Source organism: Schistocerca americana, chromosome 4 (assembly GCF_021461395.2).
Source record: "Schistocerca americana isolate TAMUIC-IGC-003095 chromosome 4, iqSchAmer2.1, whole genome shotgun sequence".
Taxonomy (NCBI): Eukaryota; Metazoa; Arthropoda; class Insecta; order Orthoptera; family Acrididae; genus Schistocerca; species Schistocerca americana.
In genome coordinates, this window is record NC_060122.1 from 473,087,533 (window position 1) to 473,101,905 (window position 14,373).

The 14,373-nt window shown below is 45.5% G+C and overlaps 1 protein-coding gene across 1 annotated transcript in view; it reads left to right on the forward strand.

The window, feature by feature from the left end:
- Nucleotides 1–14,373, forward strand: part of LOC124613554 (protein nervous wreck) — a 754,174-nt gene that overhangs the window by 503,311 nt on the left and 236,490 nt on the right. Inside the window, exon 6 of the mRNA XM_047142268.1 lies at nucleotides 5,035–5,171. Coding sequence (XP_046998224.1) covers nucleotides 5,035–5,171 — 137 coding nt within the window. The remainder of the gene's footprint in view (nucleotides 1–5,034; nucleotides 5,172–14,373) is intronic.

The window sequence follows — 14,373 nt, forward strand, 5'->3', positions numbered from 1 at the left end:
ACATACTATCCACACTTGCATTTACTGGCGTTTTTGTTTTTTTTTATTTCGGAAACGATTTGTGACACTCTCAGATGGAATTTCACTATTTCATCGCCCCAGAATTGTCTAAGGACGGCGTTATACCATTGAAAAGCGGCCCTCCACCGGAAATTACGCGACCATTACTCGGCAAGCGGCCGTTTCCTGCTTGCGTTCCAGTCCTATCCGGTTTTTGCTTCAAGGCCCAATTACTTAAAGTTCAACTGGGTCGGTTACTTCCTTTGGTTTTACGTAATGTTAGTTTCTACAATGTTTTAACATCCTTCATGATGAAAACACATGACAACAAGTATAATTTAACACGAAAAAACACAAAAGTACTGGAGACTACAACAACAAACGTCAAATACCGCCAGACGAGAACGCCAATCTAGCGTAGCCCCTACACAGAGTACGCGAAGGAACTTGCCCCCCTTCTTGCAGCGGTGTACCGTAGGTCTCTAGAAGAGCGTAGCGTTCCAAAGGATTGGAAAAGGGCACAGATCATCCCCGTTTTCAAGGAGGGACGTCGAATAGGTGTGCAGAACTATATACCTATATCTCTAACGTCTATCAGTCGTAGAATATTGGAACACGTATTATGTTCGAGTATAATGACTTTTATGGAGACTAGAAATCTACTCTGTAGGAATCAGTATGGGTTTCGAAAAAGACGATCGTGTGAAACCCAGCTCGCGCTATTCGTCCACGAGACTCAGAGGGCCATAGACACGGGTTCCCAGGTAGATGCCGTGTTTCTTGACTTCCGCAAGGCGTTCGATACAGTTCCCCACAGTCGTTTAATGAACAAAGTAAGAGCATATGGACTATCAGACCAATTGTGTGATTGGATTGAAGAGGTCCTAGATAACAGAATGCAGCATGTCATTCTCAATGGAGAGAAGTCTTCCGAAGTAAGAGTGATTTCAGGTGTGCTGCAGGGGAGTGTCGTAGGACCGTTGCTATTCACAATATACATAAATGACCTTGTGGATGACATCGGAAGTTCACTGATGCTTTATGCGGATGATGCTGTGGTATATCGAGAGGTTGTAACAATGGAAAATTGTACTGAAATGCAGGAGGATCTGCAGCGAATTGACGCATGGTGCAGGGAATGGCAATTGAATCTCAATGTAGACAAGTGTAATGTGCTGCGAATACATAGAAAGAAAGATCCCTTATCATTTAGCTACAATATAGCAGGTCAGCAACTGGAAGCAGTTATTTCCATAAATTATCTGGGAGTACGCATTAGGAGTGATTTAAAATGGAATGATCATATAAAGTTGATCGTCTTTAAAGCAGATGCCAGACTGAGATTCGTTTCAGGCAAATGCCGGGATGGTTCCTTTGAAAGGGCACGGCCGATTTCCTTCCCCATCCTTCCCTAACCCGAGCTTGTGCTCCGTCTCTAATGACCTCGTTGTCGACGGGACGTTAAAAAACACTAACCTAACCTAACCAGACTGAGATTCATTGGAAGAATCCTACGGAAATACAATCCGAAAACAAAAGAAGTAGGTTACAGTACACTTGTTCGCCGACCGCTTGCATGCTGCTCACCAGTGTAGGATCCGTACCAGATAGGGTTGATAGAAGAGAGAGAGAAGATCCAACGGAGAGCAGCGCGCTTCGTTACAAGATCATTTAGTAATCGCGGAAGCGTTACGGAGATGATAGATAAACTCCAGTGGAAGGCTCTGCAGGAGAGACGTTCAGTAGCTCGGTACGGGCTTTTGGTGAAGTGTCGAGAAAATACCTTCACCGAGGAGTCAAGCAGTATATTGCTCCCTCCTACGTATATCTCGCGAAGAGACCATGAGGATAAAATCAGAGAGATTAGAGCCCACACAGAGGCATACCGACAATCCTTCTTTCCACGAACAATACGAGACTGGAATAGAAGGGAGAACCGATAGAGGCACTCAAGGTACCCTCCGCCACACACCGTCAGGTGGCTTGCGGAGTATGGATGTAGATGTAGCTGCAGATGTAGATGCGATTGGTCGGATCGTTTGTCATCTCCGGCGGCCGGCTGTTGCCGTGTGAGCTACCGGATTGCCAAAGCAGCAGCATGGCAACCGTGTACTGTGGAGCCGGCACCGGGAAAGTGTGAAGTGTCTCAAACACAGTACATCCCGACAACCGTGTACCGGCGCCATTTACATGGCAACCAGTCAAGTGTGAAACGACCGTAATGCCCGCTCACATGTTGCCCAGCGACTGTGTCGCTGAAGTTCTGCTGGGAGGGCCTTACACATCTTCCATTCAATCCCGAAATCTACCCATGCTATTTCCATATTTTTGGAGCCCTAAAGAGAGACATTCGCGGCAGTCGATTTGCTTCGAACGAAGAGGTGCGCATGTGTACAATCATTGTCCCGCAGACGACCATAAACATTTTTCCATGAAGACAAAAATGGCTCTGAGCACTATGGGACTTAACTGCTGAGGTCATCAGTGCCTTAGAACTTAGAACTACTTAAACTTAACTAACCTAAGGACATCACACACATCCTTGCCCGAGGCACGATTCGAACCTGCGACCGTAGCGGTCGCGCGGTTCCAGACTGTAGCACCTAGAACCGCTCGGCCACTCGGGCCGGTCCATGAAGACATTCACTGTCTCAGTAGTATAAATGGAGTAACAATTATGGCTGTTACTTTTGATATAATAAATAGTTTACTTACTTTTTTCCATCTGACTCGTTTTCCACTTGAATAAAAGCGTACTTTTAGTTTTAATGTACATCCTAATTCTTTGTCAGTGGCCTCATTATTTCGACAAAGAGACTCGTGCAATTCTCTGTCGCGCACTCGCCGCCCAGACGACAGTGAGTTAAATAAGGTGTCTGCCTTACGAAGAACAGAGGGTTAACACTCCTACATACCCAGTGATGTTGCACCCAGTGTGCATAGAGTGGCTTGTGGCCAGCAAGTGCTACAGAGGGCAGTTTCGGTGAATAGAACAGACCATAACGAAAGGCACGTGGCTCCTGCAGTTTCAACAATTCCTTCATTCCACGCTCCCATTGGCTGTTTTGTGCAGATCGTCTGCCTGACACCCTGCTCTGCGAAAGAAGTACCTGCATCACCAAAGCGGCGCTCTGCACGCAAAGCTCAGTTGGCGGGTGGCTGACAGCTGTCACTGGACAAGTGGGTGGGGGAGCTACAGTCTGCAGCGGGAAAGCTCTTAGAACTCGTGAAAGTCAGTCACCAGAAGGGCTGTACCTTCTGGTCAACAGTCCACCCGGCGCTACCAAGGCTCTTCGAGAGCCGGCCAATTTACCAGCCTAGTACAACATATGAAATTAATCGGAATGACAGTTTTAGAGGGACGTTATGACCTCTGCGATCATCTGTGTCTAAAACTGAATATACAATCTTGCAACACTCAAGTAGGGTGAATTGCTGGATGTTTGAGGAGGGAATAAAAGCAATAAAAATGAAACAACGGAATCGCTACAGCCTGACGTGTTTCAGTATTAACCTGCCATGAAACTCTGGTTATTCATTTCGAGACAAAATTCAAACGTCAAAGAATACAGTGGAAGTTCCCTGAATCACCTGTCCATAAGAAATTAAGAAACGCAACCATCAGCTCGGAAGGTCATGTGAATCGACCCTGCTCAGATTTTCCGTGATTTTTCGAAGGAGAAACGCGCTTTCAATAGTGTGTAGCACTCAGACGTGGTGGTTATAATTGAAATGTATTCAGAAGTACTGGGTGGCTATAATTAAAGTGCAGCCGCCCACAGAGGGCCAGTGTGGGCTGTAATTATCATATGGTAGAGAAACTCGGTAGATATGCTAATGCGACAATGTGGAAACGATCGACGCTGGAAAAAAAAAGTTGCAATTTTGGCCGCCAGGTGCATATCTGGCGCTGTCAGCGCAGAAAAGTCGTGTAGAAATCTTTTCGTATGTAATGAATTAGGAAAGATACATGGGCAGAAAAGGTCCAACAAGTGAAAAGGCATAATGTTGATTTTGTTATAACCACTTAATATGAACACCGGAAACTTTGACGAGATGCTGTGCAGCGCCAGATTTGCACCTAGTGGCCAATATTAGAACTAATTTTATCCAGAGTAAATCGGTTCCGCATTAACGTATTAGAATATCTACCAGTTTCGCTGACATACGATAATTATGGCCCTCCGGGAGTAGCTGCACTTTAATTACAATCACCATCTCTAGGACTTCAGAAGACGACTATGCAGAAATGACGAAACACGTAGAATAATGAATATTTAGATTAGTACTACTTGCCGTGGGGTAGTTGCAGATCGCACCACTAGAGGACAGACGTGTCAGAACACGTAGACAGATTATCCGGTTCTTTTTGTGGCATCGAATTAGTTCGCTCTTGCAGGTGATCAAATTTCCAAAGCGGGCTGCTGCCGCTTTGTCTTCGTAGGTGGCAGCAGTGATGAAAGAATTGCTTGCTTGTAATGCGTTTGCCGTGTCACAAATGGTAGGCATAAAGTGAGTTAACGCTTGTAGAGACTCTGTCCAGTGATATGTGTCTGTTTTTTGTGTGTCTTGTCGTTTTTTTGCAGTCATCTTCGGAGGAACTAGTGAATAACCCTACACTTCCTCTTAAAGACAATACTCGACCTCATACGGCACAAATTACGCTGGAAACTATTAGCAAAACCGGTTGGGAGCTACTGCCTCATTCTATGCACAGACTTAATCTTGCCCATTTCCGATTTTTATCTGTTTGGTCTGATGAAAGAAGTTTTTTGTGGCATCAAGTTAACTGGCAATGTAGCGGTAATGAATTCTTCGCTCAGGCGATACAAAGAGTCTTCATTAGACGGGAAACGTGCGTAGAAGTTAGTGGGTAGTAAATGGGAAAAATAAAAAAAAATGAATTGATCTAAGAAACCACTTTTACCACACAACAATTTGCCTGTTCAAGTATTCTATAACCTTCGTACAAACAATGTACTCCTCTTGTCGTTCTCTGAGCTAAAGCGTATTGTCTTTCCCACTGTGTTGCAGTCCATCGACCAGCTGGTAGTCGTGCAGAAGGAGCTGCAGCAGTGCGTGCAGGATGTGGATAAGACCAAGAAGCTGTACTTCGACGAGGAACACAGCGCGCACGACGTCAGGGACAAGGCCAAGGATATCGAGGAGAAGTGAGTACCGCAGCACTCTTTGCACATCACTTATCACCATCAGTCACTATACTAAAAACCTTGTAGCGCGATCCCTCTCCTTTCACTCATTTATTAGCATACTAGGGGTAAATTAAAAATATGCATCATCCTTAACTGGATACGAGAGATAATGATAAAGTTTTAATTAACAACTCGAAAATAGAAAGTTAGGCAATTACACTACTGGCCATTAAAATTGCTACACCAAGGAGAAATGCAGATGATAAACGGGTATTCATTGGACAAATATATTATACTAGAACTGACATGTGATTACATTTTCACGCAATTTTGGTGCATAGATCGTGAGAAATCAGTAACCAGAACAACCACCTCTGGCCGTAATAACGTCCTTGATACGCCTGGCCATTGAGTCAGAGCATCGATGGTGTGTACAGGTACAGCTGCCCATGTAGCTTCAACGCGATACCACAGTTCATCAAGAGTAATGACTGGCGTATTGTGACGGGCCAGTTGCTCGGCCACCATTAACCAGACGTTTTCAGTTGGTGAGAGATCTGGAGAATGTGCTGGCCAGGGCAGCAGTCGAACATTTTCTGTATCCAGAAAGACCCGTACAGGACCTGCAGCATGCGGTCGTGCATTATCCTGCTGAAATGTAGGGTTTCACAGGGATCGAATGAAGGGTAGAGCCACGGGTCGTAACACATCTGAAATGTAACGTCCACTGTTCACAGTACCTTCAACGCGAACAAGAGGTGACCGAGACGTGTAACCAATGGCACCCCATAACATCACGCCGGGTGATACGCCAGTATGGCGATGATGAATACAATCTTCCAATGTGCGTTCACCACGATGTCGCCAAACCATGATGCGACCATCATGATGCTGTAAACAGAATCTGGATTAACCCGAAAAAATGACGTTTTGCCATTCGTGCACCCCGGTTCGTCGTTGAGTACACCATTGCAGTCTGTGATGCAGTGTCAAGGGTAACCGCAGCCATAGTTTCCGAACTGATAGTCCATGCTGCTGCAAACGTCGTCGAACTGTTCGTGCAAATGGTTGTTGTCTTGCAAACGTCCCCATCTGTTCACTCAGGGATCGAGACGTGGTTGCACGATCCGTTACAGCCATGCGAATAAGAAGCCTGTCATCTCGACTGCTAGTGATACGAGGCCGTTGGGATCCAGCACATCGTTCCGTATTACCCTCGTGAACCCACCGATTCCATATTCTGCTAACAGTCATTGGATCTCGACCAACACGAGCAGCAGTGTCGCGATACGATAAACCGCAGTCGCGATAGCCTACAATCTGACCTTTATCAAAGTCGGAAACGTGATGGTACGCATTTCTCCTCCTTACACGAGGCATCACAACAACGTTTCACCAGGCAACGCCGATCAACTGCTGCTTGTGTCTGAGAAATCGGTTGGAAACTTTCCTCATGTCAGCACGTTTTAGGTGTCGCCACCGACGCCAACCTCGTGTGAACGCTCTGAAAAGCGAATCATTTGCATATCACAGCATCTTATTCCTGTCGATTAAATTTCGCGTCTGTAGCACTTCATCTTCGTCGTGTAGCAATTTTAATGGCCAGAAGTGTATCCGGTTGTTTACACTGCGCAACAAAATTAAAGGATCACTTTTTCGGAATCCCTCAGTTGTCTGCCATTCCGGCAGAGAGGTTTGAAATTTGGCTGAACAGTGCCTAAGATCTTCATCTGTAGTGGTGCAGAAGAGTGGCGCCCTGCGACGTCACCCTCAGGCTCAGCGACCCTTCAAACAGCAAGGTGTCAACAAATGCGGAAAAGAGACTACAGTTCAGAAGTTCAAGTGAGCCTTCATATGGGTTAATGGTGTCACATTGGCACCAAATTTTACAACAAATCGGCCAAACGCCACCGTGCACCTCTCATACGATTGAAGGTCGTCACACGCCCTCTTATTCAACATTTGCCCCTTCTTTTGCCCCTCTGCAATGGAGGTCAGAAACGCGACACCCAGCCATGAAGTCACGCGGTTTTTGCCTGCATCTATAGTTACAGCTGCATGGCTACTCTGCAAATCACTCTTAAGTGCCTGGCAGAGGGATTCATCGAACCTCCATTATTCCACTCTCGAACAGCTTGCTGAAAAAATGAACAGCTGTTTCTATCCATGCGAACTCTGATTTCCCTTATTTTATTGTAATAAACATTTCTCTCTATGTACGTCTGCCTCAGCAAAATATTTTCGCGTTCGTAGGAAAAAGCTGGTGATTGAAATTTCGTGGGAGAATCCCGCGGCCGCAAAAAACGCCTTTGTTTTAATGATGTCCACCCCACGTCTTGTATCATGTCCGTGACGCTCTCTCCTCTGTTTCTCGATAAAACAAAACGTGCTGCCCTTCTTTGAACTTTCTGGATGTACTCCGTTAATCCTATCTGTTAAGGATCCCACACGGCTTAGCAGCACACCCAGAGAGGATGGACAAGCTTGGTACAGGCGGTCTCTTTAGTAGAAGTTGCATCTTCTAAGTGTTCGGCCAGTAAAACGAAGTCTTTGGTTCGCCTTCCCCATAACATTTACTATGTGTTCTCTCCAGTTTAAGTTGTTCGTGATTGTAATTCCTAGGTATTTAGTTGAATTCATGGCCTTTAGATTTGATTGATTTATCGTGTAACCGAAGTTGAACGGATTCCTGTTAGCGCTCGTGTGAATGACCACACAATTTTCATTATTTAGTGTCAAATGTCAATTTTCGAAACATACAAATATCTTACCTAAAGGCTTTGATCTTCTGATGACTAATAGACGATAAACGACAGTACCATCTGCAAAATAAGACGACTACTCAGATTATCTGCTAAATCGTTTGTATAGATGAGGAACAGCAGAGGACTGTAACACTACCTTGGAGAACGCTAGAAATCAGTTCTGTTTTACTCGACGGCCTTCCGTCAGTTACTACGAACAGTGACCTCCCTGACAGAAAACCACGAATTCAGTCGCATGACTGACACCATATTCTATAAACACGCAATTTTATTACAAGCCGCTTGTGAGGTTCGGTGCCAAAAGCCTCCTAGAAATCTAAAAACACGGAATCAATTTCAAAAAATGTCCAAATGTGCGCGAAATCTTATGGGACTTAACTGCTAAGGTCATCAGTCCCTAAGCTTACACGCTGCTTAACCTAAATTATCCTAAGGACAAACACACACACCCATGCCCGAGGGAGGACTTGACCCTCCGCCAGGACCAGCCGCACAGTCCATGACTGCAGCGCCTTAGACCGAATCAATTTCAAATCCCTTGTCAACAGCACTCAACACTTTGAGCGAGTAAAGAGCTACTTGTGTTTCACAAGAACGATGTTTTCTAGACCCGAGTTGACTGTATGTCAACAGACCGCTCTGTTCGAGATAATTCATGATGTTCGAACATAATATATGTTCAAAACTCTTACTGCATATCGACGTTCATGATACCGGCCTGTAATTTAGTGCATTACTCCTATTGCCTTTCTTGTATATTGGTGGGACCTGTGCAACTTTCTAGTCTTTGAGTACGAACCTTTCGTCGGGAAAGCGCTTGTATATGGTTGTTAAGTATGGAGCTATTGCATCAGCATATTCTGAAAGTAACCTAATTGAAATAGAATCTGGACCGGAAGACTTGCTTTTATTAAGTGATTTAACTTATTTCACCGCACGAAGGATATCTACTTTTAAGTTACTCATGTTGGCAGCTGTTCTTGATTCGAAGTTGGAATATTTTCTTCGTCTTCTTTGGCGAAGGAATTTCTAAATGCTGTGTTTAGTAACCTTGCTTTAGCAGCACTATTATCGACAGTACACGTTTTGCTATCGTACTCAGAAGACATTTATTATGTCTTGCCGCTAGCATACTTTACACGCGAGCAGAATCTATCTGGAGCTTTTGTCATGTTTCGAGACAAAATATTGTAAGCATCTCGTATTGTAGTCCGCGCTAAATTTCGAGCTTCAGTAAAAGAGCCGGCCGCGGTGGCCGAGCGGTTCTAGGCGCTACAGTCTCGAACCGCGCGACTGCTACGGTCGCAGGTTCGAACCCTGCTTCGGGCATGGATGTGTGTGATGTCCTTAGGTTAGTTAGGTTTAAGTAATTCTAAGTTCTAGGGGACTGATGACCTCAGAAGTTAAGTCCTGTAGTGCTGAGAGCCTTTTGAACCATTTTTTTAAAAGATCGCCAATCTTGGGGATTTAGCGTTCGTTTATATGTGGCATGCTGTTTTCGTTGTTTCTACAACAGTGTTCTGATCTGCTTTCTGTACCATTGGCGATCAGTGCCTTCGTTTGTTAATTCATTTGGTATAAATCTCTCAATTGCTGTCGATACTCTTTCTTGGAATTCAAACCACAACTGGTCCACACTTACAGTGTTCATTTGGAAGGAATGGAGAGAGTCTCTAAGGAAGACGTGAAGCGACTTTTTATATGCGTTTTTGAATGGATATCTTTTTCTTTTATTCTTTGTCGATTTGGGATTTAGGGTATGCAGTGTCAGGCGGTTGAGGGAAACATTTCAGACACGTCGCCGCTCACTAGGTCAGACGTGCTCTGGAACCTTTCGAGTCCAGTGGGACTGAAGATTTCGCTCTGGTAAGGATGGAGCACTAGGGACAGCTCAAAAACATTCGACGAAATCTGACCTTGCTATTTGAAGCGTCGCTGAGTTCGAGGTTGACGTTGCAGTGTGCCACGCTTTTGCATCATTACAGCGGAATACATGAAATTTATTCACAATCACCAATGTGGACAACATCCAGCTGTATAATGGAAAGACGGTGTTCTGTATTGGTGCAACGTGCCACAAGGGTTTCCAAATATGTGAGTGGCTCGAAGACTTCTTAAGTAATAGAACCCAGTACCTTGTCCTCGATGGTGAGTGTTCATCGGAGGTGAGGGTATCATCTGGAGTGCCCCAGGGAAGTGTGGTAGGTCCGCCGCTGTTTTCTATCTACATAAATGATTTTTTGGATAGGGTGGATAGCAATGTGCGGCTGTTTGCTGATGATGCTGTGGTGTGCGGGAAGGTGTCGTCGTTGAGTGACTGTAGGAGGATACAAGATGACTTGAACAGGATTTGTGATTGGTGTAAAGAATGGCAGTTAACTATAAATATAGATAAATGTAAATTAATGCAGATGAACAGGAAAAAGAATCCTGTAATGTTTGAATACTCCATTAGTTGTGTAGAGCTTGACACAGTCACGTCGATTAAATATTTGGGCGTAACATTGCAGAGCGATATGAAGTGGGACAAGCATGTAACGGCAGTTGTGGGGAAGGCGCATAGTCGTCCACGGCTCATTGGTAGAATTTAGGGGAAGATGTGGTTCATCTGTAAAAGAGACCGCTTATAAAACACTAATACGACCTATTCTTAAGTACTGCTCGAGCATTTGGGATCCCTGTCAGGTCGGATTGAGGGAGGACATAGAAGCAATTCAGAGGCGGGCTGCTAGATTTGTTACTGGTAGGTTTGATCATCACGCGAGTGTTACGGAAATGCTTCAGGAACACGGGTGGGAGTCTCTAGAGGAAAGGAGGCGTTCTTTTCGTGAATCGCTACTGAGGAAAATTAGAGAACCAGGATTTGAGGCTGACTGCAGTACAGTTTTACTGCCGCCAACTTATATTTCGCGGAAAGACCACAAAGATAAGATAAGAGAGATTAGGGCTAGTACAGAGGCATATAGGCAGTCATTTTTCCCTCGTTCTGTTTGGGAGTGGAACAGGGAGAGAAGATGCTAGTTGTGGTACGAGGTACCCTCCGCCACGCACCGTATGGTGGATTGTGGAGTATGTATGTAGATGTAGATGTAGATGTAGCGACCGGACGCTCGCTGCAGGTAAGGACTTTTTCTGGCCCCCCCGTCCACACAATGCACGGCCGAACTGGCCGGGACCAGAGCGCGCCGTGACCGCCAAGCAGCGCGCACGCTTCTGTATCTGTGTTTCTCAATGTAGCCTACAAAAACAGTCCACTTTTACCAATCATGTATGTACTTTAATTTCAAACGACCTTTCTTTGCAACGAGTGATATGCCTTCGTTTGGACTGTGGAAGGAGCGAGGCAGCGCAGAACTTACCGCGCGTTTTGCGGCTGCCTACAGATGATAACGAAAATTTTTGCCAGACCGGGACCCGAACCAAGATTTACCGCTCATCGAGAGCTGTCGCCTTACCATTAGGTTATGCTAGTACGACTCAAGACCAGACCAAAACTTCCATATGCCGTCAACCACATGTCTACAGCCTGCACTTGTACATTCATTACATAAAATTTTAATTGAAACTCGCTTGCCAGTGTCGGCAGAAAAATACGATATTTCAGTACCTGTGTTGTTTTGAAATACAATACAATGTATCCTTGTGCGAAGGAACATTGCATCATACTTCTCAACAACAGACGCACTGCAATAACGTTCTGCAGAGGGAGATTGTAGGCACCTTTGATCGAAACTTCAAACGTATGCGTCACCACGAGAGACAATTACGTGGTTTCGGATGAAAGATCCTCTAATTTTGTGGCGCACTGTAGACTGACAGAAGTAAAATCGCAACACCAGGAAGGGGTTGAGCGACGTAAATGGAAGTTGAAAGGTCTGTTTCTACATCTGAAAGATGACGTCTATTCAAATTTTGCGCCAGTTGTATAATAGTGCCGTTAGTAACGCTACTATGAGGATTCAAAGCAGTTTGCTCTAAAAACGCTCTGTGCCACGTATGGAAGACAAACATGGACGATGAATAGTTTGGACAAGAAGCGAATAGAAGCTTTCGAAATGTGGTGCTACAGAAGAATGCTGAAGATTAGATGGGTAGGATACATAACTAATGAGGAGGTATTGAATAAAATTGGGGAGAAGAGGAGTTTGTTGTACAACTTGACTAGAAGAAGGGATCGGTTGGTAGGACATGTTCTGAGGCATCAAGGGATCACCAATTTAGTACTGGAGGGCAGCGTGGAGGGTAAAAATAGTAGCGGGAGACCAAGATATGAATACACTAAGCAGATTCAGAAGGATGTAGGTTGCAGTAGGTACTGGGAGATGAAGAAGCTTGCACAGGATAGAGTAGCATGGAGAGCTGCATCAAACCAGTCTCAGGACTGAAGACCACAACAACAACAACAACAACAAGAGTCAGGAGGGTAGTTACCTTTGAGATTTGACGTGGGGGGTTAATGCTAGTCAAGAATACCTTTAAGGCGACGAAAACGCTATTATCAACACCGGACTGAGTATAAACGAGGTGGTGTAATAGAGCTTCGAAAAGTGGGATGTTCCTCTTACGATATTGCAGAAAAAAACTTGGCAGGGTTCTGTCCACTGTACGTGATTGCTGGCAGCGGTGGTCACGAGAAAGTATGGTCACAAGCAGACCGGGCTCCCGACGACCATGTGGCGCTAACGCCCAAGGGAAGACCATCATATTCGGTGCAAGACTCGTGCATCGCACAGCAACTACGATTTGAGCAGTAGTTCGCACCGCAGTGACACAACGAACTGTTACAAATCGGTTACTTCAAGGAGAACTCCGAGCCAGACGCCTTATAGAGTGCACCTCAAACCACCGCCATTTGCGACTTCTGTGGGTCAAGCGAGAGCTCAGTGGAGGGAGGGGTGGAGGCCTATTGCATTTTCCAATGAAAGCTAGTTCCGCCTCAGCGCCAGTGATGGCCGTGTGTTGGTTAGAAAGAGGCCAGTTGAGGGCTTGCAATCATACTGAGTGCTAGCCACGCTCGACCTGCACCTGGTGTGGGAAGTGATTTCGTATAACACTGGGAGCACTCTCGGAGATATCCCACCCACCCTGACTGCAAAATTGTACGTCAGTCTGGTGATCTGATCTGTTGTGCTGCCATTCATGAACAGCATTCCAGGGAGTGTTTCGCAACAGGTTAACGCTCGCCCACATACCGCTGTTGTAATCCAACATGCTCTACAGAGTGTCGACATGTTGCCTTGGCCTGCTCGATCACCAGATCCGTCTCCAATAGTGCACATATGGGACATCATCGGACGACAACTGTAGCGTCATCCACAACCAACATTAACTGCCCTTGTATTGACCGACCAAGACGTGGAACTCCATCCCACAAACTGACACCCGGCACCTCTACAACACAATACTTGCTCGTCTGCTTGCTTGCAGTCTACATTCTTACGGTTATTAATGTACCAGCACTTCACATTTGCAACGGCTTTTCTCGCGCTTGCACTGTTAATCACTTGCCTAGACAAATGTATGCCCGAAATTTCATTGGCCTACATTAATTATTTTTTGGTGTTCCGATTTTTTTCCGTCAGTATATTGTTAGGTACAAGTCTACTCTCCCGGTAATAATGCCCTAAAACACCGACAGAGGTGCCAATCGGAAATCGCACAGCCTATTGATAAAGCGGAGTATTGTGCGGCTTAAATGGGGTGAGCTGCGATGTGACTGAAATCTTTCCTTCGGCCACCCATAAGAGAACCACTTGATTTCAATACTGAGTTACGCAGATCTGGCCTCCATTGCAGAGGCGGCAAAAGAAGGGGTTATGTGCAAAATTCATTTTGTGGGGAACAACTTTGCAACAAGAACTGCTGAATTGGTGCCACTTTTCGTCAAGAATTCGCCGTCATGTGATACAGTGCTTAGGTGGCACAGACGCTTCCAATGTGAAAGACGCAGAAAGACGTAGCGAACCATCTCTGAAGAATCGACTACCGGCGCATCACTATCGAGGACATAGTGCAAAAAGTCAAAATCTGTCCCGCATCAGTTTACAACATCTTACACGGCATTTCGATCATGACAAAAGTCGCCCCACGCTGGTTTCCGTGACTGTTCACATCCATTCCATTACGCCCACGAAACTCAGGCATCAGCGCATATTACACATCTGTATCACATCGGTCGAGATGAATTCTTTAGCCGTGTAGCAACCTGGACGAATGATGGGTGTGTCACAAAGACTCCAATGCAAAAGAGCAGCCGGCCGCGGTGGCCGTGCGGTTCTGGCGCTGCAGTCCGGAACCGCGGGACTGCTACGGTCGCAGGATCGAATCCTGCCTCGGGCATGGGTGTGTGTGATGTCCTTAGGTTAGTTAGGTTTAAGTAGTTCTAAGTTCTAGTGGACTTATGACCTAAGATGTTGAGTCCCATAGTGCTCAGAGCCATTTGAATAATTTTTTTG